Source organism: Balaenoptera physalus (assembly GCF_965194825.1).
Source record: "Balaenoptera physalus genome assembly, chromosome: 2".
NCBI classification, from domain to species: domain Eukaryota; kingdom Metazoa; phylum Chordata; class Mammalia; order Artiodactyla; family Balaenopteridae; genus Balaenoptera; species Balaenoptera physalus.
The window spans coordinates 168994549-169020649 of record NC_138883.1 but is presented as its reverse complement, the minus strand read 5'-3'; the positions used below and the strand labels follow the sequence as shown (position 1 = coordinate 169020649).

Below are 26101 nucleotides of genomic sequence, written 5' to 3'. Positions count from 1 at the left end.
TTTCTCTGTCTCTATTGGGCAGTAAGCTCCTTCCGTCTCCTGGACAGCTGGAGAAAGAACTTAAAGCAAGAGAAACCAAGTGCTGCCTGAGAGCACTTAGTGTCTCCCATGGGTAGAGGAAGAAGTATTAAAAATATAGCAAACTCATGTACACAGATGCTTCAGTATAGCTCAACAAACACTGGATGCCACAATGTGCCAGCCACTGGGGGTGCAGTTAGGATGAAAATAAAGCTGTTTGTGCTGAAGTTCTCATGCCATTGGCAATTGCTGCATTCACAGAAAATTCCAGTTGGACGTGGTCTATTGACGTGCAGATATGCATAGAGTGTTATGGGGACACATCACGTCCAGGGGACTCCTGGAAAGCTTCCTAGAAGACATGATGCCTGAACTGAGTCTTGAAGAAAGAGTAGGAATTAGTCCTGTGGAGAAAGATGGGGAGGTGTGACAGGAGCAACCACAAGCTAAGACATGGAGGAGGAAGCAGTACGTCGTGTGCCGGGAGCTCTAGGGTCTCATGCAGCACAGTGATGAGTGTCCCTCAGTGATGAGTGATGATGTGTCACCACTACGTTGTCACTAATAATATTTATCATAATTTGCAAATATTGACTTCTCCTGTAAGTTGGTGTGAAACCTTAGTCAAGGTGCTGTTATTGACAAGTAGTGTAAATCTATTTTAAATTACCTTAAGCTGAGGTGGTGGATTAAAGGAAAGAATTGGGGTATCTCATGATCCCCAAGGCAAAAATGGAGCCAGGCCTGGGAAAATTATCAGGAAACCAGCCATCCATTCTCATGTTCTACTACAGATCTTCTGCTGCCATCTTGTAAAGCAATTTCAAGGTTAACTCTTTACTGACTATAAATGGCTCCAACAGAGTACAGACGAGAGCTGATAAGGACAAAAGTGGATCTGAGCATGATCTCCAGGTGGCTTCTGTCTATTGAGGAGAAAGATGAAAACAGCAGAGTGGAATGATGCTTATTATACCCATGAAATGGTCTACTTTAAAGATTCAGACATCACAGCTTGGGAACTGGGGAGAGGTCACTGAGAAACCCCAAAGGACCATACAGCTGAGCTTGTTTTTAATCAAGACTGTAGCCATGATGCAGAGTGGCAACAGAAGGCCATGAGTCCTTCTTAACCCCATGCCTCATGGGTGGCTGTCAGCCTCAGAAACCCTAACCTCAGAGCACGAGGCATTCACATAGCAGTCGTGTGCTCAGTGAACTGAACGAAGAATCGTCACGAAGTCAGTGTTAGGAAACTCAGGTAGACGTGCAAGTTTCTTAGACTAAAAGTAGATGATGAGAAGACAAGGCTTACTTTAGGAACTGCTTATTACACGCCAGGCACTTTTGTAAGTGCTGAATTCGTATTAATTCATTTACTCCTCCCAATAATCCTAGGAGGTGGGAACTATTGACATACTCTTTTTATAGACAGGGACAGTGGAGCATTGAGAGGTTAAGTAGCTTCCTCAAGGTCCTACAACTAAGAGAAGGTGGGGCTGGGACTGGAACCCAGGAAGTCTGGTCCCCAGGGGACCTGGGGACACCAGCTGCCTATTCACCAGTCACCATGTTCCTTTCTCACAATTCACCCACATAGGTTGTAAGAATGAGTTTCTAAACAAAAATGATCTCAGAAACAAATGGATATTTAAATGAACAAGAACTGAAAAGAAGGCAAGTCCATTTCAAAGGAAGAAAATATTGACATGAGAGTTTTCAAACTTTTTGGCCGCCACCATCTTACCTTGAACCCAGTTAATATAACAGAGATAAGAGGAGCTGTACTGGGTGAAGCAAGGGACAGGCACACAAGCCACCGGCTCTGACTGCCCTGTGACCTCTACTTTGACCCCAGGCTGCTTAAAGGACTCTGGGACCCACACCCTACATCAACAGCTGGTTAAAAAGAAAACACTGGAACTGATTCACCTGTCCTTGTTATCTGACTTGGTATCAATGTTAGAGTTTTTGAAAATTTTTTCAACAGTGTGCAACATTTTCATTAGAAGCTCTCCGGTTTGATCATTAAAGCTTCTTATAACGAACTGTTTTGGTTTGGGGTTTGCCTCTCTATCCATTTGATACAGTACTGATGACCTTACTGAGCACAGGAGAAGAGCTGAGAGGAAGGATGAGGCTGAAAAGAAGAGGGAAAAAGCAAAGTTAAGGCATCTGTGGAGGCGGAGCATGTTGAGAAAGCCTTTGTGTGTATAGATTCTGAATGAAGCAAGTTGCTGTGACTTTGGAAGTGAATGGCTCAGAGAGTGGTTCTTTTGTTTATTTGTTTTCTTTACTTTTCCCCTTCCGGTTCCTCAAAAGGAATTCAGGATATTTATTCTTCTTCGGTTATGTTTTTTTTCTAAACATTATCTAAACAGTCCACATTCTCTTGCTTGAGTAGTCACCGTACCTGCTGAGCTCTTTTTTGCACCTGGAGATCAGGTCACCTAAACTAGAAATTTCCAATATATTTCTTTCTGAGGATGTCTGGACTATACGTCAGAGACTTCCTTTGCTATTTAAATAAATCCACACAACAGCTAACAATATTTCTTTCAAGATGTAGATTTCTCCTAGCCATTTCAGCTTATGTATTTTACTACATTAGTACAACCGGGACCCAATTTCTTCTCCATGTTACCCTCAGAGATGTACTATTACTTCTACCTTCTAGGAATATTGTGGAGGACGGGGGTGATTAACACAAGAATAATGTCAATTCAGACAATTCTAGAATTGAACTGGATCCCTTCACTTACTAGTAGTGCCTCTTTGGGCAAGTTACTCAGACTCTTGCTGCGTCCAGTTCCTTGTTTGTAAATTGCGGATTAAATAATACCTATTCTGAGCTCTACTGAACCTTAACAAAATAGATAAATTCACCCATATACAGACTTTTCTAGCATATAGAAAAAAAGACAAAGAATCACCCAACTCATATGAGGCTTGTATAACTGGCTTTAAAAATCCACAAAGGTAGCAAAAGAAAGGAAAATTGTAGGTCATTCTTACTTACGAAGATCAGATGAACAATCCCAAAGAAAATAGTTTCAAATCAAAACCAGTGGTGTAAAAAAAAAAAAAAAATCAATCCTAGGAATATAAGGATGTTTTTGAACCACTAGAAAAATGTTATGGTTAAACACAGTGAATTTAATGCATTCAGTTAACTTCTTTTTTTCCTGAAACCCCAGCGAAACGACAGTAAAGAAATAAACAAGGTATATATATACCCACAAGGACGAGAGGAAAGGGAGAAGACCTCAGTGGGCAAGAGATGTCAATGTTTTTTAGGCGATAGAACTGATTAAGGAAGGGCATTGACTCAGCAAAATAGAGAAAGTGAAAATCTAAATGTCTATGGAGGCTGATTTCAAAGAGTAGAGAGGAGTCATCAGGCCACAGGATTCCTGAAAGGCTTACTAGTTTGTCACCAGGTTCTTAGAAGGTAGAGTGAGGAATGGTCTGGACGCAGCAAGGCAATGGGAAGCGTATGAATGGAGAAGTTGGCCCCTAAGTGCCCTTCTCCATCCCAGACGTATTTTCCGGAGTCATTAAACCAGGGAGCTCCAGACTCCAGTGTACTAGGGAGGATTGAGGGGTGATTGTTTCCAAGGAGGGAAGGAAGGAAGAAAGAAAGGAACGGAGGGAGGGAGGAAAAGGAAGAAATCAGTCACAGCTAGCATCTACTGAGTGCTTACCATATGCCAGACTCTGTTCTAAATGTTCTGTGTGTATTAATTCATTTGATCTTCTTAACAGCCCACCAGATAGGAGAATAAATGTGCAAAAGTAGCCAAGACAATTTTTTAGAACAACAAAAAATTGGGACTTGCTCTACCAGACACTAAAACATACTAAAAAGCTACAATAATTTAACGGTATGGTTTTGATGCTGAAATAGACATTTTCGGTTAATGAAACAGAAGTATATAGAAATTATCCTTGCATATTAGAATGAAAGATATGATAAAAATGACATTTCAAACCAGTAGGGAAAAAAATAAACAATTCAATAAATGGTATTAGGACAATTGACTGTATACACACTTGGAAGATATAAATTCCAGATGAATTAAGGGCAAATCTAATATTAAAAATACGTTATAAGCTTGGACTAAGTGAGGCCTTCTGAAATAAGACTTGCTTGAAAACACACTAAATTTATGACTTAGAGCACTATATTCAGCTTTCTGATGTATTGTGTTTTTTTTTCTGATCAATGGAATAGAGATGATAATAGTAGAATTATTGTGAAATTTACTCTGATCTAGCAGAGTATAAATCTCTTTTTTTACATTAAACTTTGTGGTTTAGTTGTTCCATCCAATTCTGCATACCTCAGTCCTCTGGAGACACTGAAATTTTATTTTTCTTGCTGCTATTACCATGTGTGAGTCTAATACACAGAAATTCTCTCTATGTTAACTCCTCTTATCTCAGCACCTCTAGAAGTGACAAGAAAATTTTCTCCTTTGACATTTTTGACAAGTTCTCAATCTGCTGACATGACTGCTTGTGAATATATGATTATATACGCCTGTACAAAAACAGCAAAAGATCAGCGAATTCTGGATAGTCTTTGATTTTCTCCTTTTAAGATCAGTTCCCAAAAGAAGAAAATTATTGGTTTTATCTAACTTATGGGCCACTTCAAGCATTGTCTCCACTCCTTTGCCGTAAGGAATGAATGCTTTCAAAGTGGAAGTAAGAACATTTTAAGGTCACTTTTTTTTTTCTCTTGAGCAGTAAGGTAAAAAAATAAAAGGCTGCTTCATTGGTAAAACTGTTATATTGGTTGGTTGGCTTTTTTTTTCCCCTTTCCGGATGACCAGTGCTATGACAAAGTAACTCTAGGTCTAGACTCTCAGTTGCAAGTGACAGAATCCAATTCAAACCAACCCAAGGGAAAATTCTTTGAAGGGAATGAATTGGCTTAAGTAGCTGGAAAGTTCAAGGTTGGTTATAGCTTCAGGCATAGCTGATTTATACAGGTAAGGCCTGGCTCCACCTGATCCAAACGGAATGAACTCTCCCGAGAAAGAAGCAGGACCTTCTTGCCGGAATAAGGGAGAAAAGCAGTGAACTAGCCAAAACAACAGCTGTCCGCAGCAGTAACTGAAGATGTTTCCTGGTTCAGCACAGTGTACATCTGGTCCCTCTATTGGTGTCTTCTCACTTTGGTTATGGTTTGGATGAAGGGACTGCAACATCGCAGCAGTCTTGCTTGGTCATGAAACCAATTGCCTGTAGGATATCTGCTTCGGTTCCTTTAATGCCTCTTTGCAAGGAGGCCAGAAAACAAGCTGCCTGCTCTCTGTTTCCCATTCTGCCCCCATGTTATTCTATTGTGATATTTATACTAAGGAACAATCCATATTTTGTTCATGGTGTGTGTGTGTGTGTGTGTGTGAGGTTTAATTGGGACAGGATAATGTCCTGTATATAAATATTGTGGAAAGGAATGCTCATAACCCCTGATAGGATTTGAGTGAAAAGGCTTTTTTTTTTAAATTGTAGTATAGTTGATTTACAATGTTGTGTTAGTTTCTGGTGTACAGCAGTGATTCAGATATATATATTCTTTCTCAGATTCTTTTCCATTATATGTTATTACAAGGTACTGTGATAACGTCTTCCAAATGGGGTTCTGGGTCTCATATTCCTGGAACTGCAGAAAGTTCCTAAGCCTTCATCATCCATGTCTGAAGGTCTGACTGTAATAGTTCTTGAGCCTTGGCCTGTCAGAACTGCCCTCAACACCAGATGAGGGATTGGACCAGCGCTGGTAGGGAGTAGAGGGGGTCTCTAACCTCTCTGGGAACCAGTCTAATTGTTCCCCACTGCAGGGCTGTAACTGAGGCCTGTTGGCACAGCTGACAAATGCTAGGCCCCTCCTGGGGCTCCCGTAGCCCCCCCCCCCTCACCCCAGGGAAGTTCAGGAGCATGACTGTCTCCTCCAGTTCCATCTGTCTCAGAATAGGTTCAGGCACCTTCCATGGTTTTTTTGTCCCAAAATTAGGTTTGCTTGTCCTCTCTCTACTCCTTCCATCCCCTCTCCACACAGACTCGCCCGCCAGCCATTAGAGTGCTTTGTCTCAAGCACAGTGGTAGGAGAGTGGCTCTTGGTAACCATAGGCAACCATGAATCTGTACCAGCTATTTGTGCTATATTTGTAAGGCGCAGTCTCGCCGCTGGCCGGGTAGACAGGGAAACGTGCTTTAAAGGTTTTCTTGTACAGTAAAATATTGTCTCCCCTTTTTCTTTTAGAACGACCAGTCCATGGGCGAGATGCAGATAATTGGAGGTGATGATCTCTCAACACTGGCTGGAAAGGTTCGTTCATGTAACTATGCTCTGTGCATACTGAGGCATTGAGGTTGCGGGGAAATCAGTGACCTTCATTTCAGGTCAGCGCTGTAGTCCATTTTAGGCACTCTCCCGGGTTTGCTAATTCATGCAAATGGATGTGTGAATCCTTTTAATGATTTCTTCTTTTATAAAACACTCCTTCTATCATGCTTCCAAGACCTGATGCGAACCGAATCTTTTGTCTCCAGGCTTCCTTCCAAGTTTGTTTCAGACAACCTCACATTACAAAACCCCTTAGCATTCCTTCTTCTCTTTCCCTTTCTTTTCCTACTCACCCTTTCAGGTACCTCCTGAAAGGGAAGACTTTTCCTTTATTTGTCTGCTTTTCTCCTCTCATCTGTGCCTCAGCACCTAAGCACTTCAGTAAGACATTAAAACAGGTTTGTTGAAATGTTTAAAATTTAGGCAGGGAATAAAAAAAGGATATCTGGAGATTTTTTTCATTTTTCAGCACTTCGCCTTTTTTCCCCACATTAAAAAGAATGTAGCCCAGGAGATCATGAGGCAGACACCTCCGATGGTAACTTGGAGTTCCAAACCTGCCAGTGCTTAATAATAAAGTGAAAACCTGTTTGGATTCTGACATAAATCCATGCATTTGGGAAGGAAGAGTTGTTTCATCCAGCAGATGGTCTTTGTGCAAATGTGATCTGAAATGCAAGTTTTGCCGTGAATGAAAGCGACACAGAATTTGTTTTTGTTCACCTCTGCTGACGTATCTTGTGTTCATTATCCCTGAGCAACTTCAGCTTTCTAAGTGAAACGGATCAGTCTATTATACAAGCTTAATCTCTCATATTTGCGGTTGTTATTGTTTTGCAATGCCCTCATGGGGAAAGAAAGAGCAGCCACATTTAATTTTTTAAAAAAGGTATAATAACACTAGGACCACTGCAGAGCCACAAGGACTAACTACAGAACAGCTTGCTTCCCTCTCCTCGGAAGATAGCATAGCATCTGAGTGTTAAATTGCTATCTAGTAGGAAATTGTGCCCCGCAGAAATTGGAATTAACTTGTTGGTGTTAATGTATGTATCACATGGCCACCATTTAATGTTACTACATCAGTGCATAAAATATTATTTGATATTTGAGTATTTTATCCTAGAAAGATAAAATACTCAAAGCAATTCCCAGGAATTCATAACTTCTAACAACCCTGGAGTGGTCTTTAAATGATAAGTCATTTTAGTACTTTGTTGTATGACACTGCCTTGTAAGTTTATTACACAAGAGAATTATCGTACCTTGTGCATTTACCATGGAAAATGTCAATGTGGCAACTCTAAGAATCCCGAAGGAATGCCAAGAAAAAATTTGCACAGAAAAAGTGTAGTCTTTCTCTCCTGCCTTCTAAAATCATCTTCTATTTTGTTTTAAAGTGATTTTCCCTCTTAAGTGAGCACTGGATATTCCCTTCCTTTAAGAGATAGGATAAAGGTTATAAATTTTTTAAAAGAGAGAGCGAGAGGAGATTGAGGAAAGGGTAGTTTCTTACTGGGGGTGGAGTCAGCAGAGGAGGTAACAAGGCTGTGCCTCAGTTTCCCCACCTACAATTACTGCAAAGACCACCCCCATCATGAGAAAGTAGAGATCATGGAAGTTGAGGTAGGAAAAATGGAAACCAGCCAGCAGTAAGTCCGAGCAGGAGTGGGCTTCAGTTTTTTGCTAGCATGACAAATGATTCGTCCAGGTTACCAGGTGCTGTTATGTTTCCACTCTCAGTGTGTGCATAGACACATTTCTATATACATTCAAAGGTATGCCGAGTAGAACCCCTTGGGCTTCTTGGGTAAATGTTTTCAAGATGAATCACCATTGATAACCAGGTTCTCAGCTGTCTCAACATGCAGCTCGGGGTCCCTAGGCTCAAGTCAGAAGGGAATGTTTAATGAACCAGTGTAGACCACACTCTGTGCTTTCAAATATATCTTGAATCTGCCTATGTCTCTCCATCTCCATGGTAACCATCCAAATCTAGACCTTGCTACTCAAAGTTGTGGTCTAGGGCAGGCATCAGATAAACTTTCCAGGTAAGGGCCAAACAGTAAATATTTTTCGGTTTTGTGGCCCATACAGTCTTCTGTTCGACGACTTCACTCTGCCATCATAGCGTGAAAGCAGAAAGCTGCCATAGATGAAATGGAAACCAATGGACATGGCTGTGTTTCAATAAAACTTTATTTACAAAAACAGGCGGCAGGCCAGATTTGGCCAATGGGCCATAGTTTGCTGACCCTTGGTCTAGAAACCAGCAAGGTCAGCACCACCTGGAGGCTTATTAGAAATGTAGTATCTCAGATCCCACTCCAGATCTACTGACTTAAATCTTCATTTTAACAAGATCCCGGACATGATTCCTATCCACATTAAAGTTTGAGAAGACTAGTCTCTAGGGCAAGACTAGCTCTGTCCCTCTTCTGAGCTGCTGTGAAAGCCTAACCAGTCTCCCTGAACTTACCTTCACTTAACTAAGCCACCCTGAAAACCATTCTCCAAGAAGCAGTCAAAGGGATCTTCTTAAAATACAAATTGGATCACATCACTTGCCTACTGAAAACCTTTCAGCAGCCTGTCAATTAAGGTTGTCAGACTTAGTAAAAAAAAAAAAAAAAAAAAAAAAAAAAAAAAAAAAACAAAGCAAAAAACAGGATGCCAAGTTAAATTTGAATTTCAAATAAACAATGAATAAATTTTCAGCGTAAGTGTGTCCCATGCAATATTTGGAACACACGTAAACTAAAAAGTTGTTCTTTATCTGAAATTCAGATGTATCTGGATGTTCTGTATTTTACCTGGCAACCCAGTGCTCTGAGATTACAGTCCGGCCTCCTTATCACAGCCTCAAAGACCTGCGTGATCTGGCACTGTCTCCCTCCCAACATCACGGTACAGCGTTCATCCCCACCTCGCAGTGCCGTAAGCACGCTGGCTAAGCTCCTTCCTGCCAAGACCTCGGACAAGCCGTGGCTGCCACCTGGAATCCACTTTCCTCCTATCCGTCAGATTTCAGCCTAAAGGCTCTCGTGTAAGGGAGGCCTTCCCCGACTCTCGGTCTGAAATGAGCACAAGCTCTTCCCCTCTAGCCGTCCCCCCGCCCCACATTCTCCATTAAGTCTCTATACCCACCCCGTTTCCACTGAAGCCCTTTCCATAATTTCCGGTGTTTATTTGGGGCTTATTTTTTTTTTTTGCCTATTTCCCCCACCAGGATGTCAGTGTGATGGGGGCAGGGACCATTCTGTCCCAGCATCGTGCACGGCACCTAGTCCGCAACAGGTCTGAATAAGTATCTGGTGATCGAGTGAGTGCAGGCTCTTCTTTCTCTTAGACAGAAATCCGAAAGACCTCTTCAATTAAGTTTGGGAACGGGCGGACATGGCAGAAGGAAAGGGTAAATAGAAGCCCACCTGGTCACACGGAAGGAGGATCACCCAACTGGTTTGGTTGGGAATTGGATGAGTGATGTCGAGTGAGGGGACATTCTCTCTGTAGAAGCAGAAGGGCTTCAGTGTCCCAAGAGAGTCCAGGCTAGACGGAGTTGGTGAGTGCTACACACCTGAGGTGGAGGATGAAAAAAATTTCACTTAACCTTTGGAATTTCCTTTTCCTTAAAAGGATAAAGGCATTCATATGGCCTGCTCTGCTCATCCCTTCTTCGGCATTTCAGAAAAGGCTATCCATTAAGAGTTTGAGAGAACTTTAAAAATAAATTTCAGGGATTTCCCTGGTGGTCCAGTGGTTAAGACTCCGCGCTTCCCACGCAGGGGGCGCGGGTTGGATCCCTGGTCGGGGAACTAAGATCCCGCAGGCCACGCAGAGTGGCTGAAAAAAGGAAAAGAAAAAGAAAAAAAAAATTCAGAGGCCCTTCAGAGTTTTTCCATCATGCAGAATGTACACCAGCTGGGAAAAAAACTTAAAAGGAAAAGGCACCCAACAATGAGTGGGTCCTTTTATCAATGGTGGTAGAAGAAAGTCTGAAACTGCAATAAGTGTCTGCCTGGGATGGAAGATGCTTTGGGTGAATATCTACATTGGAAGGGTTGTTACAAGCCATCAGCTAACTTATCCCTTCTCATAGAGTAATCACACAATTTCTCAATCAATAAATTTACATTGAAGTTATACTTATCATTATATTATTACTCTGCCATGAACTTATTCAGGCCGCCTTTTTGTTAATGCTCGGTACCCAGAGAAGAACTTCAGGGATTCTTTCCACCCACGACTGTTTCCTTGAGCTTAAAGAAATCCAGAAAAGGAATGATTCCTTAGGACTGTAATCGTCTTAGAGAGAAGAGGGTGAGGTTTTACTTGGGACCAGAAGGTCTGGGAATAGCACCGAAGAGGGAGAGAGATTAGCGTGCGGAAAGGGGGAGGAAGGGGAGGGAATAGCAGAGCCAGAGGACAGGAATGGCCCAGTGTGACTGAAGGAAATTAGTCAAAAATAGGAAAACGATAATTTGAAAAACTTAAAATGTCGACTGAATTTGGTTTATAGAATATGTTGAATAACTAGTGTAACTTGCTCGGAAAAGCAAAGAGCCGCAAAAGTTGCTGAGCCGTGGTGACATCATGAAGCTGTGTTTTGGGGAAAATGCACCTGATGGGAGGGTAGAATCAACTGAAAGAAGGGGGAGACTCCAGGTAGAGAAACCAGTTAGGAGACCACCTGATTGTCCACTTGATTGATTGATTGATTGGAGCACTTGAACTACAGGAACGAAGTAGGGGGTGAAACAGAAGGAATAGCCCTCTCCAAAGGGGCAGGAAGGAGTTCAATGATTCCTGAAAGAGGGAGGGTTAGAAAGGATTTTTTTAAATCAAATTTGTTTATAGAAGGACTTCTAAAAACATGGGAAAATCACCTGTATAATTTTCCATGCATTGTAAACCCCATAACTGTACTATGTAACTTCTTAAGTCCTCTATAGATGTGCAAGTTAAAATGTTTAGGAAAGGGAGATTCTAGACAGCCCCTGTGCTCATTTCTGTTTCTTGGCTTCTTTTATTACCTCTTCTTCCTTCCTTCCTTACTCCCTCCCTCCCTTCCTTCCTTCCTTCCTTCTTTCCTTCCTTCCTCCCTTCCCTTCTCTCTCCTTCCGTCCTTCCTTCCTTCCTCCCTCCCTCCCTTCCTCCCTCCCTTCCTTCCTTCCTTCTTTCCTTCCTTCTTTCCTCCCTCCCTCCCTCCCTTCCTTCCTTCCCTCCCTCCCTCCCTTCCTTCCTTCCCTTCTCTCTCCTTCCTTCCTTCCTTCCTTCTTTCCTCCCTCCCTCCCTTCCTTCCTTCCCTCCCTCCCTCCTTCCCTCCCTTCCTTCCTTCCCTTCTCTCTCCTTCCTTCCTTCCCTTCTCTCTCCTTCCTTCCTTCCTTCCCTTCTCTCTCCTCCCTCCCTCCCTTCCTTCCTTCCCTCCCTCCCTCCTTCCCTCCCTTCCTTCCTTCCCTTCTCTCTCCTTCCTTCCTCCCTCCCTCCCTCCCTTCCTTCCTCCATTCTTTTTCTTAAAGCAAAAGGAGGAAAACTCCCAAGAAAGGCTGGCTGCGTCATGGTTCTAAGTAGGTCACGGCAGTTGAATACAGGGAGCCCTCAATGATTCAGTTCAGTGGCCCCTTCAGCTCACAGCATTAAAAGCATTTCACTTGGTGTGTTTAAGCTGTCTGCACAATGTGCTCTCTGGCTGATTTTTTTCAAAGTTGATTTAATCCTGGCACTTCATAAAATGTGTGTATCCATCAAAGCAAGACGATTTTATTCATGTTCAAGAGAAATCTCTGAAAGGGTGGAATAAAACCAAACGCATGGAAACAGGCCCAAATCCGGCAATGGAAAAACACAGATGTGCAGGTTAAGTGCAAGATTTCAGGAGACGTGCCACCCCACCCCAAATAAGTTTCTAATCAAATGCCAGAGTGAAGCATCGGAACCTGCCAACATTTCCTCCTTGGCTGCCTTAACTGTTTAAATCATTCCTTTTAAATTGCATCTGACTAGGCTGAGAACAATAACGGAAATGCCCACCGACTGACGATTCTGGCAATTTTGTGAATTATCACATAAAGTGGAGCGCTGGACTGCATGCCTTTCTCCATGGGGTTTATATTCACACTCCTGTGCACGCTCAGCTCACCATCATTCCTGCCATCATCCCTCTGCTGGGTGTGACCACAGCCGCAAAAACACGTTGCTGCAGATTAGACTGTGGTGTGCTGACCGTTGTGCGTTTTGAAAGACTGAAAGGAATAACCTATTCAAGAAAACCATTTAGATGTGCATAACTCTTTCCTCCTTTCTTTTCTTCTTCGCTTTCTTCCTTCCTTTCTTTCTCTTTAGGAAACCTGATGGGATTAGCTTCAATCAGGATCATGCAATAGCAAAGAGAGGACACACTCTGGAGAGTCCCCATAGGATTTTTGCCTGCGGTTCCCAAGCTACAGATTTTACTGGCTTTCTGGGAGGAAATGAGCTAGGTGTGAGGAGATGACTGAGATGGTGACTGGCGAACATCTCAGATTCAGTGATTGGAGTTAGCAGATTGGAAGTGTTTAAGGGAGGCACAGTATGTTCTGAAAAATTCCCAAGGTTGCCCACTGAAGAAAATGGGAATTTTAGAAGATTTCTTAAAGCAAAATTAAAAGCAATAGACATTAATAATAGCTCAGTTAAGGAGGGATTATACATCATTAAGGAGAAAAATGGAAGGGATGTGTCAGAAGTATAATGAACCAGAGAAAGAGAGAAGGTCAGAATTGTTGATTTGTTCCACGGGCAGTTTTCTGAGCCCCTACTACTTACCAGTCTCCATGTTACATGATGATCATATAAAGATGAGTTAGTCTTTGTCTCTTAGCTTGTGGAGCTAATCTTGGTCCATTAAAGTATCAAGAGATTAGTTCTCTTGGACAATACTGAAAATGCTTCCAAAGTTGGGGAAGTCACTTTCTCTCTACTCAAGGAGGGTTTTGCAAGGCAGAGCCAATCTTCCAAAGGTACTAAAAGCATTGCTGTTTTTGGAGGTGCGCTTTTCACACGACAGGCAGGCCACTAAAATATCCAGGAGTCAATCCATATACCACTAATGAAAGAGTCTGAAAACACTGTTGATGTTCTATAAAGGAAAATAAAGGTATATGTAGTGACTGCTCTGTAGAACTCACTAAAGAACTCCAGTTTTCTGCTTAGTTCCCTTTCGAGAGCAGGTGGTTTTTCTATACTCGTATTCCCGTGCCCATCATTTAGGAGCCTGTAAATAATTCTACTTTTTTAGTACTCTGCAGAACTCAGAAAGTCCTCTGTATTGTTACAGACTATTCTAAATTAAAAGAGATTAAAGATCCACTGCACGGTCTTAGATTAGACAAACCAACTACAACAAAAGCCATCTGAAGGACAACTGGGAAAAGTTAAATATGTACTAGGTTTATATGATATTAAGAAATTATTGTCGAGGGGCTTCCCTGGTGGTGCAGTGGTTAAGAATCCGCCTGCCAATGCAGGGGACACGGGTTCGAGCCCTAGTCCGGGAAGATCCTACATGCTGCGGAGCAACTAAGCCCGTGCTCCACAACTACTGAGCCTGCGCTCTAGAGCCCACGAGCCACAACTACTGAGTCCACGTGCCACAACTACTGAAGCCCGTGCGCCTAGAGCCCATGCTCTGCAACAAGAGAAGCCACCGCAGTGAGAAGCCCGTGCACCACAACAAAGAGTAGCCCCCGCTCGCCGCAACTAGAGAAAGCCTGCGCAGCAATGAAGACCCAACGCAGCCAAAAGTAAATAATTTAAAAATAATAATAATAAATAATTGATTTTAAAAAAGAAATTATTGTCAAATAAAGAAGTGTGGTATACATATACAGTGGAATGTTATTAAGCCATTAAAAAAGAAAAACCAAGGAAATCCTGCCATTTTCAACAACGTGGATGGACCTTGAAGACATTACGCTAAGTGAAATAGGTCGGACAGAGAAAAACAAATACTGTGTCATCTTACCTATATGTGGAATCTAAAACAAAATAAAACAAAACAAAAGCCAAACTCACAGGAAGAAAGGTCAGATCTGTGGTTACCAGAGGCAGGGTGTGGGCCCGGGGAGTTGGAGGAAGCTGGTCAAAAAGCACGAGCTTCCAGCTTTAAGTCAGATAAGTCTAGAGATGCAGCGTACAGCATGGTAACTCTAGTTAACACTACTGAGCGATATATGTAAAAGTTATTAAAAGAGTAAACCCTAAGACTCCTCATCACAAAGAAAAGATGGTTTTGCTTCTTTTGCTTTTTCTTTGTATCGTATCTACGTGAGAGGATGGCTGCTGACTAAATTTATGGCAGTAATCATTTCACAATATATCTAAGTCAAACCGTCATGCTGTACACCTTAAACTAACATAGTGGAGTATGTCAATGATATCTCAATCAAATGGAAAAAATGAAAAAAAAATAAATTATTGCCATTTTTGTTAGAGGTGCTAATACTTTGGCTATGCATAATGTGCAATGTCATGATAACTTTAATATAAAATACATAAGCATTTTTTTAACATCTTTATTGGAGTATAATTGGTTTACAATGGTGTGTTAGTTTCTGCTTTATAACAAAGTGAATCAGTTATACATAAACATATGTTCCCATATCTCTTCCCTCTTGCATCTCCCTCCCTCCCACCCTCCCTATACCAACCCCATAATCATTTTTAAATACTTTTAACAGTTAAAAACACACCAACATCTAGAAAATCTTTAGACTTTTCTATTTGATTTTCATCATGTGTATGCATTACCTTGATTTTTTAAATGTATTTAATTAATTTTGACACTATATCTCTGGATTTGTGCCTATACAAATCCCACTTCCCAGCCACCACTATATCTTGTAGTTGAAACTAATCACTTCAAGGATGAGTCTTGTTTTGCAAGGCTCTGAGCTTTCAGAAAAACAGATTTAATTATGTTCAGTGCACTTTATTTAATTAAGCAAGAATGCAGACTAACAGTTTAAAAGGCGTTTTCATTATAAGATTGAAACAAAAAGAGATTGTGAACTAGGACATTAAATTAACCAAGTATTCTCCCAGTATTCTGGTTGGTTAATAGGCATGGTTGATAAGCCTCAATCAAACTAAAAATGCACACCCTAACTAGCTGTGATGAGTTGATGGTTAAGAATATAGCAAATGCGTTCAGTATACCAAGGGGACTTCTCAGTCAGTGTGATCCACCGGGGATACCGTGGGCATGACCTATTTTAAAAACGGACAAAATAATCTTATACTTTAATGATAAAATTAAGATTCTTTAATGGATTTAATGAATAAAAAGACTGTACCTGTACAGACACCAATATTGCAACACTCAGTAATTCCAGAAAGACTGTTAAAATGAATCTGGAAGCCTAGATTACCTCCAAACATTCGGGTTAGATGGACGGCGGAGGACCAGCTAAGCTAATTGTGAAATTCTAACTCTCAGCAAACTGTGTGTTTATCTTATGAGCCAGATTTGCCTCATATTCTAAATAGTTGTGTTTTTTGTTTTGTTTTGTTTTTTTATTTCAGAATGTCCTCATTGTCGAGGTAAGCTGACTTTTATTTATCCATACTTGGAAGCTGAAAGAATCTAATGGTGAGTTTTGAAATATAGAACTTGTTATCAAACTGGCCAAGGATTTATTGAATTCCCACTGTGTTTAGGGCTCTTCAAATTTACAGAATAGGAGTCAACTAGAATCACTGGCTTGAAATAACTTAGAATGGAAGCTTTGCAATAATAGTTGCATGGTACTTTATCTGGTTTTATATCTAATGCCACCCATGTCTAAATTGGTTCTTATACCTATTTGTGAATCAGACATTTTCACAGAAGAGAAAACTAGACCACAGAACCAAATTTTTTTAATAGCAAAACCAAGGTTAGAATGCTCTTCACCCTTAATTCAGTGTTCTTGCTAATGTCTTCTAATGACTTGGAACAATTCTCCCTTCGGCATCCAAATCATAAATAGAATCAATCTAAAAATTTGCTATCCAGGGGAAATCTATAATTTAATTTGTTCTTCTGTTTAAAATATAAAAAGAAGAAAGAAAAGAAAGAAAGAACGGGTCCTGTAGCCCAGCAGACCTGTCTTATCAGCTGGCAAAACTTCAGGGAAGCTGTTTTCAAGCTTTGGTTACACTTGCCTGAGTGTGCCACATGTATCTGCAGTTCTGCCTCAGACGTAACCCATAAAGTAGACCCTCTAGCCAAATGCATGGCCCAGCCCTGGCTAAATTCAGACCTGTTGTTTTGACAGTCAGCTCCTGGCAGCTGATTTCTGCCCCACGGACAATCAATCTCGGCTGCCCATTCTACTCTAATTGTGCGGTAGCTCATCAGCGGGGGTGAGCCTCAGCTCATGGCAGCCTCGCGCCCTCAGAACTCACAGGCTGTCCCCAGCTGCTGCCCAGACACATCTCGCTTCCCAGCCATAGAATCTCCTATTAAGTGAGGAGAGCAAGGGGGGGAGGCATTTATCCATTCAGCGTATTCAGATGTACATCCCAAGTGCATGAAAATTCATGCGTCCTGTGTCGTGTTACATAACCTCAGGGCCAAATTTAGTCCTTGAATGCACGTGCACGAGTCCAAATGCACTCAGTAAAGGGCCCCACGTGCTTTCCAGAGGCTGAATTTAGCCTTTCAACACAGCTCAAGGATTCTAGGAGGAAATAGTCACCAATATATCCCCGCCAAACCCAGCTTCCAGAAAGAAGCACCTGTCTAAAAAATATAACCGGCTCTGCCTCCTACTTTTACTCTAATTGGATGGCAGTTCTAATTATGATGCATTATTAATAAGGACTAGAATCATCTGTCTGGATGAAACGCCTTTTAATGCAGCCCAAAGGCACTTGGTTGAATTTGTCTGTCCTCTTTGCAAAGGATGTTGTCGGAACTGGGAGGACCATGAAAGCATTGCTCGGTAGCATAGAGAAATACAAGCCCAACATGATTAAGGTCGCCAGGTGAGTACCACATTCACATCACCACTGTTTCTATCTTTCCAAACCAGCACGAGAGGGATGCTAACACAGGAAGCTGTTTCCAATGAGTGCAGCCAATTCCACACCACTGACCCTTTGCCCTGGAGTGTTATGGTTTGACCATACTGAACAAACAGCCCATTTGACCGCTAGCCTGAGAGAGAGGAAAGGGAAGAGGACATGCTTTGCTGTGTGTCTGAGCCCCTCTTTCCAATGCCTCTGTTAGTTGTTTCCAGGAGCAGCTGGCAGAGCCCCAGTGCCCGCGCCCCTCTCCCTTCCTTTTATCCAGAATCTCACTGATGAGGTGCCGCAGGAGGGAATTTGAGGGCTGTGCTCATGCCCCATGTGCCCGAGGGAAAGAAATGCACGTTTCAAATATATATTTTAATGATTTTCAATCCTATTTGCAATTCACAAACATTTCATCTGGATCACTAAAGCTTTTTTTTTTTTCTTTTAATGGTAGTCTGTTGGTGAAGAGAACACCTAGAAGTGATGGCTTTAGACCTGACTGTAAGTGTTTTGGGGGGTTTTGTTGGTTGTTTGTTGGCTGGTGGTGGTGTTTTGTATCTCAGAATCTTTGGTTTCCTAGTTGTTGGCATTCTTGTGAAATGGAAGCTATAAAGATTTGATGGTCCCATAAATGGTCTATGGTCTCCCCAGCAGTAGAACCCTCTACAACCAGAGGTTTTCATTTTCTAATTTGCATCTTTCCCAGGAACTGTGTTGTGTACACTGAATGTTTTTATTTTTAGGTTTTCCATAGTACCTTCACTCCTAAGAACTCAGCTAAATTGGTTTCAGGGGGTAGAGGGAGACGTGACCCCCTCCTGGGCTGACTTGGATGCACAGGATTCCTGCCTTGGCCTCTGTCCCCACCAGTTGGACACAGAGAGGCACTGGGAAGGTCGAGAGGTGTTCTACTGTCTCCAGGACCTGTGAGCGGACAATGCACAGTGCTGACCTTCAGCAAGCCTGAATTTTAGCACCGAAGGGGAAACATGAGACACCTCTCCACCACCTTCAAACACAAGTATAATAACACAGAGAATTAACAGAGCAAATATCTCTAGATACCATCTTCGCACTTGAGTTCAGACACATGTTCTGAAGGACTTTCCTCATCTAAGGCACTTTCCTCCCTCCTCCCCAGGATACGAATAGTTCTAATGCCAGAGAGGATAAACAAGCTGCTTGATTATTTATTATTCTAACACTAGAGGCGATATTTTTTTTCACTTGCATAGGCAGACTTCGGCTTGATTTTTATGACTTACATTTGCACTCAAGCCTCTGGGATAATTTGGCTGCAGTTCTCATCAGCAAGCTGAACAAACATAAGCACAAGAAGCACACTATGGATGGGTAATGTGCCAGTGACACTGAACCAGTGATTCTTTATTCTAAAAACAAGTTTCATTCCTACGCGGGGTGTATTAAATCTAGACAATGTCAGTTCTGGCCAGATAGACCCAGTAGCATGTCTCTGTCCAGTTATTGGCTTGGGGAATGTAATCTGGATATAGTTAAGGTCCAACAAGGTTAATAAACAGAAATCTTCTAAGGAAATAATGTAAGATACTGTATAGAGAAGATTTCAACTGAAGTTGAAAGACATGCACTTCAGACATATCCAACTAGTTACAAATGTCTTGTGTCACAGCAACAGCATTAATAAAATAATAGCAGCTAACGGTAGTAAGAGATTTACTTTTTTAATTTTTAAAATTTTTTAAAAATTGAAGTATAGTTGATTTACAATGTCTTAGTTTCAGGTGTACAGCACAGTGATTCAGTTATATACATATATGTGTGTGTGTGTATATATATTCTTTTTTAGATTCTTTTTCCTTATAGGGGTTATTATGAAGTATTGAGTATAGTTCCCTGTGCTATACAGTAGGTCCTTGTTGGGTCTCTCTTTTATATATAGTAGTGTGTATCTGTTAATCCCAACCTCCTAATTCATCTCTCCCCTCCCCTTTCCCTTTTGGTAGCCATAAGTTTGTTTTCTATGTCTGTGAGTTTGAGTTACCATATGATCGTGCAATCCCACTCTTGGGCATATAACCAGAGAAAACTATAATTTGAAAAGATACATGCCCAATGTTCATTGCAGCACTATTTACAATAGCCAAGACATGGAAGCAACCTAAATGTCCATCGACAGATGAATGGATAAAGAAGATGTGGTACATATATACAATGGAATATTACTCAGCCATAAAAAAGAATGAAATAATGCCATTTGCAGCAACATGATGGACCTAGAGATCACCATACTGAGTGAAGTAAGCCAGACAAAGACAAATATCATATGACATCACTTATATGTGGAATCTAAAAAAAAAAGATGCAAATGAATTTATTTACGAAACAGAAAGATTCTCACAGACATAGTAAGAGATTATGATGTGCCTGACTCTGTTCTAAGAGCTACACAGAGATTAACACATTTAATCCTTGCAACATTCCTCTAAAGTAAGTGCTATTGCTGTGCCCATTTTACAGATGAGGAAATTGAACACAACCAGGTTAAAGAGCTTGCCAAGGTCACGACGCTGTAAGTGTAGAGTCAGTATTGAACCCAGGCAGTCTGGTTGCAATCATGGCTTTTACTCTTGCCCTGCATCTGTAAGTAGCATCTGCCATTGCAAATATAAGGGTAGGAACTGCAGCCATTTACCAGCTAGAGATAGGTCACTCTGATTCCTGGCTGTTCTCCTGTCCTACTGATCCAGTGTTCTTCTTTTTTTTTTTTTTTAATTAATTTTTATTTATTTATTTTTGGCTGCATTGGGTCTTCGTTGCTGCATGCGGGGTTTCTCTAGTTGCAGCGAGCGGGGGCTACTCTTTGTTGCAGTGTGCGGGCTTCTCATTGTGGTAGCTTCTCTTGTTGTGGAGCATGGGCTCTAGGTGCACGGGCTTCAGTAGTTGTGGCTTGCAGGCTCTAGAGCACAGGCTCAGTAGTGTGGCTCGTGGGCTCTAGAGCACGGGATCAGTAGTTGTGGTGCACGGGCTTAGTTGCTCCACGGCATGTGGGATCTTCCCAGACCAGGGCTCGAACCTGTGTCCCCTGCATTGGCAGGAGGATTCTTAACCACTGCGCCACCAAGGAAGTCCCTGATCCAACGTTCTTTTTTTTTTTTTTTTTTTTTATGGCTTTGTTGGGTCTTCGTTGCTGCGCCGGCTTTCTCTAGTTGCGGCGAGCGGGGGCTACTCTTCGTTGCGGTGTGCAGGCTTCTCATCACGGTGGCTTCTCTTGTTGTGGAGCACAGGCTCTAGGCACGTGGGCTTCAGTAGTTGCAGCATGAGAGCTCAGTAGTTGTGGCTCGTGGGCTCTAGAGCGCAGGCTCAGTAGTTGTGGCACACGGGCTTAGTTGCTCCGCGGCATGGGGGATCTTCCTGGACCAGGGCTTGAACCTGTGTCCCCTGCATTGGCAGGCAGATTCTTAACCACTGAGCCACCAGGGAAGCCCCAACGTTCTTTTACTCAGAAGGTTTGGCCTTCTGAATTGACTTTTCCCAGTCTGAGTTGCCACGCCTGTTTTAAGGATTGCATTGCTCGCTGTAAAGTCATCATTATCCTTACAACCAGGGGTTCCTGGGATTTGCTAATATTCTTTTAGCTAGCTCAGAATCTCTGTTCTATCTTTCTTCCCGGATTTCTGAGGCTTTGTACTTTTTGGTCCTTTCTCGTAATTGACTTTTTCCTTTATGCTCAATGACACCTTTTATATCCTCTGACATCTTTTCTTCTGCTCTGCTTCTTCTCTTTGATTATTTTTTCTCAAGAAACCTACAGTTTGGAGGGATCAAATAGGCTTCCTAACAGTGACACATAATGGAATCCTTAGAAAAATAAGTCCCTCACCTGTAGCACTTTCTGCGAGCAAGAACCGGTTGGTTTCTCCATGTGAAAGCATCCTTGGTCAGAAGGACCAAAATGGTGGTGAATGGTCAATGATGGAGATATATTTCTCTGGGCTGTAAGTCCACTGGCTATGCCAAAGTACTGTTTCATAAAAGTAAGCAAGTACATCTCTCGTTTGCAATACCGTAATAAACATAAGATTCCCCAATACTGGAAAGAATTTGCAAAATCATTGGGCTATAGTTTCAAGACCTAAAGAATATATATATTCCTTAAGAATTCTTTTCAATAAAAATCATCTGGACTTCTCTGGTGGCGCAGTGGTTAAGAATCCGCCTGCCAATGCAGGGGACACGGGTTCAAGCCCTGGTCTGGGAAGATCCCACATGCCGTGGAGCAACTAAGCCCATGTGCCACAACTACTGAGCCTGCGCTCTAGAGCCCGCGAGCCACAACTACTGAGCCCGCGTGCCACAACTACTGAAGCCCACGTGCCTAGAGCCCGTGCTCCGCAACAAGAGAAGCCACCACAATGAGAAGCCCGCGCTCCGCAATGAAGAGTAGCCCCCACTCGCTGCAAAACAGAGAAAGCCCACACACCAGCAACGAAGACCTAACACAGCCAAAAATAAAAAAATATATTAAAAAATAAAATTTAAAAAAAAATCATCTTTCTTTCAATATATTCATCGTTTGCTTAACCTAAGTATCTCCTACTGCATTTAAATCCATTTACTCTCATCCTGCCCTCAGTGGAGACAGAGAGCTAAGTACTATCATCTGCATTATGGACTCAAAGACTAGCATTAGAGTAACCCTTAGCATTGTCTTCCTCAGGCTGAACAGTCCCTTTTCCTCTCATCTTGTCTCCCGGGTTTTGCTTTCCAGCCCTTTATCCAGCTGAGGACACTGAGTGCCGTGGGAGGATGGCTTCCTATTGCAACAGCCTGTGCCCCTATTCATGTATTACAGCACTGGAATACCTTCTGTTTGAACTGCACTTCATGCTTTGCAGTGTTTCCTTTGGCATGATATCATTGGATACTGCTTGCTTTGGAACAGCAGGGCTGCATGCCTGACTCATGCACACTTCTTGATATCCACGGGGCTGCCTGAGCCCTTGCTCAGCTCTGTCAACTGGGAGTGCAGTCCTTTTTCACTGTCTGTTTGCTGGTCGTCCTGTCTCCCTGAGTAGAGTCACTCTGGTCCAGGTCCTACTGGGCTCATCCTATGCATTGTCTGTCACTTTTCTCACTTACTTCTGCCTAATGGAAGGTCGTCATAGGTTAAGTGCCAACAATAGCATATGGTGGCTTTATACTTATGTTATTTAAATTGTGTTCCTTTTTTTTTTTTCCTCCCTCTCTCTGCTCAGATGCTGGATTTGAGATCCCAAACTTATTTGTGGTGGGTTATGCCTTAGATTACAATGAATACTTCAGAGATCTGAACGTAAGTCTTGCATGCAAATCCCTAGCCCCCTTTTCACAAGAACTTAACAATGACATCAATTTAACAAATTTTTGCAATAGCTGTAATGATGGCTGCCATTTATTGAGTGTCTTCTGTGTCAGGAATATTCTGGGCACTAGGCATTCGTAATCCCAATGAATTTCCACCACTGCCCAGCAAGGTAGGTATTAGGTTGATGGAAGCAATTATGATTGTCTCTATTTTGTATGAAGGAAATAAGGAAGTTAAAAGCAGAAAGATAGCTTGTTACTGATTTTTCTCTGTCATCATCGACTGTGTCTCCTCTCAACCATACTAACAGTCAATATTCAATAAACTGTTTAGTGTCAGTGCTTGAAATCTAGAAGGTTCCAATTACAGCAGCATGTAGCTCATAACTATTCCCCCTTTGGGAGAAATCGTTTTAACATGTAGACGTGGACCCCCAAGTGTATGACCCTATCACTGCTGAATGATCTGGAGGTAAATATCTTACCCGAAGTGGACCAGTCCGTGTCTCTCTCCTAGGATTTAGAAACCTAAACCAAACGCCACAGAGACCAAGGGATTTTGGACTTAAGCCGTGGGCTGAGGTCTGGAGCTACCCCGGTTCCTGCCTTCTAGTTGTTTCATTGCTTTGCTCTTCCTCTACCTCTGCGAGCTACCCCAGTACCCTACCGATAACACCCCCCCTTTTGCTTACGTTCACCCACCACCATTTCTGTTGCTTGCCATCAAAATATTTCTGACACATTTCTTGCTACCGAAAAAGGGTCAAAAGAGAGTCAGTACTGTGTTTAGCACAGCTCTTTCTCTATTCACCCTAGAAGGTGTAACTTCACCAGTGGGACACATCTATCTCCACCACTGCTAACTATACTCCACCACCCTCAGCATTTCTGGTTGTTACAGACCCACAGAGCCAGATTCAGAAAAGAGCTCAAAACTAAAACAATGAAGAAACTTGTCAAGCATTTTAGCGGGTCTCTTTAGATTTTACATATATGTGCACGTATACATATATGTGTGTGTGTGTGCTTATACATGTATGAATGTACATAAACATATAAATACATAGATATGTATTTAAATGAACAATAAGCAGGTAGGAGATGACATTCTGTTCTTACTGCATCCCATTTTCTGCACTTTATACAGTAAGTCCCCTAAATATGAACCTTCAAGTTGTGAACTTTCAAAGATGCGAACATATTATAAACCTATCACGGTACAGTACTATATAGCCGATTGTGTTAGTTGGGTACCTAGGCTAACTTTGTTGGACTTACGAACAAATTGGACTTACGAACGCACTTGGAATGGAACTCGTTCATATGTAGGGGACTTATTATATTTTGTTAAGAGGCTGATGCATTTAAATCCTTTATTGTTTCAGCACATATGTGTGATCAATGAACACGGCAAAGAAAAGTATCGCGTCTAAAGAAGTAAATTTTCACCATCGAATCTCCAGATAACATCCTACTTATGACTACACTCAGGAAGCCAGCATGTAAAGTTTGTCTCCCAGGCATGTTCACTCAGCAGGATTTAAAAGGAAAAAAAAATTTTAATGAGCGAGCTTTCTTTTCTGAGATTATAACATAACATGAAGAGTCCCAAAGGTTCTTAAGGAAAAGAAAGCAATCCTTTTATTTGACTTGTTCCAAATTAAACACTCTGCCTTTCGACTCAAACTGCCTTCACACCCCTGAGATACACCTTCTTTTGTTCTGATAAAGTCGTTATGCTTGATTACTATACCGCCACCTAGTTACTCAAATATTTTTCACTTACCTTTTTTTTTTTTAATACTTTACTTTGGTAATATTTTGCAATCTTAAAACCTGGAAGCCTTTTTATTGAACCTCTCAGCCCATGTACTGGAACTGCAAGTAGATTCCCATCCTAATAAAGGAGGGAAAGGACAATTTAATATAAATTTCTGTTTGCACACTTCTGACAGGCCATTATTATCTGCTTTGACAAAGTCTTTCTGAACAGCAGCGTACAATGAATCTTAATGATGTTATGAAATGGGCCTTTGCCCAGTGCTCTTGATTGGAGCTTCCGGTATGTGATAACGGTACGTCATGTATGCTTGGATGTACTCAACTGTGTTTAATACTCTGAATTTTAATTAGAAAAAATACAATGGCAGCAAAGCCCTGGTTTCTAAGCGGCATCCTTTTATTCATGCAGGACATGAGAAACAGCAAATCGGGGGTGGAAGGAGAAGTGTTTTCAGTGCTCAAAACTGAGCAAGTATAAATGTTTCATGTATTTCCATCAGAGGGCAAGACACTATTATGTATTATCCTAAAGAAGAATACAGAGGTTGAATTATTTTTTTAAGTGGCCTTATGAGACTGATCACACGACCCAAGGCGCTATAGAAAACTAGGATACTTAAGAAAGTTTTTTCTGAATAACATTTTTTTCCATTTCCACTGTTTTATGAGAGGTTTTCTAATTTATGGGGATTTTAATAGAAAATAAACTTGAGTGCCAATAGAGCTGTTTTTTCTCACTTCCTAAAAGGAGCAAATGCAAAATAAATAACTAAGCAGCCTTTGTTTGGTTCTGAACCGTATGTGGTGTATTGTTATCGGGTTCCAGCTTCCTTTAAACTAATAAAGAATAAGAAAACTTGTTATGTCTCATAACTGCTTACTGTTTTTCTTCCGCCTTCATATTTTTTATATACTTTCAGCCATTAAACTGTGTGTGAGCCAGTAGCTTAAATATACGACTGCATACATCTTCCCTGTGGCTTTATTTTTGTTAACCTGGAAAAAATCCAGTATATGCACCAGTATAAGCAAACGATTAAGCCAGGCTTGATCAGCTGCTTTTTTTTTTTTTTCTCCTTAAGCTTGTTTGTAAAAACAAGGAATTTTAGTTGTAAAAGAAGATTTTCCTGCATATCTTTGTTCCAGTCAGAGAAGAAAATAAACCACACCAGCTATCCCAAGGGGCAAACCAGCAAAGGGAATTCCTTCTGGCTTTGTTCCACAGACAAATTGGTATCCAAGTTATAGGTTGATAATTTGGTCTAACTGGCCAGTTTCTTGAACTATCAAAATTAATCTTCTAAATATAATTTTCCACTATGCCACATTTATATCAGAGGACCTAGAAAAATCCAAAGACATTTGATTTTAAATATAAAATTAGCCATAAAGTATGTATTATTGAAAGATTTTCTTTAAAATGTCGAATTTTAGTAAACATCAGTATCATTTTTGAGGACTGTAGGTTTATTCAAATTAGAAAGGAAATTGATCTCCTTCACAAGATTTTGAGAAGGATTTGTGAGAGTTAATGCTGAAAAAGAAAAATTCATTAAACACACAAGAAGTTTAATCATT

General features: G+C 41.4%; 1 protein-coding gene across 5 annotated transcripts in view; it reads left to right on the top strand.

Moving 5' to 3' along the window:
- The window catches only part of PRTFDC1 (phosphoribosyl transferase domain containing 1), a 98296-nt gene extending 72900 nt beyond the window's left edge, over positions 1-25396 (top strand). For 4 of the 5 annotated variants that reach the window (XM_082452953.1, XM_082452952.1, XM_082452954.1 and 1 more), the window contains 6 exons: positions 6296-6361; positions 15941-15958; positions 17304-17386; positions 17871-17917; positions 22654-22730; positions 24127-25396. In XM_082452953.1, coding sequence (XP_082309079.1) covers positions 6296-6361; positions 15941-15958; positions 17304-17386; positions 17871-17917; positions 22654-22730; positions 24127-24174 — 339 coding nt within the window. In that variant the 3' untranslated portion in view covers positions 24175-25396. The other variant, XM_082452956.1, reaches the window with a different exon arrangement.
- Positions 25397-26101: the final 705 nt, after the last annotated feature.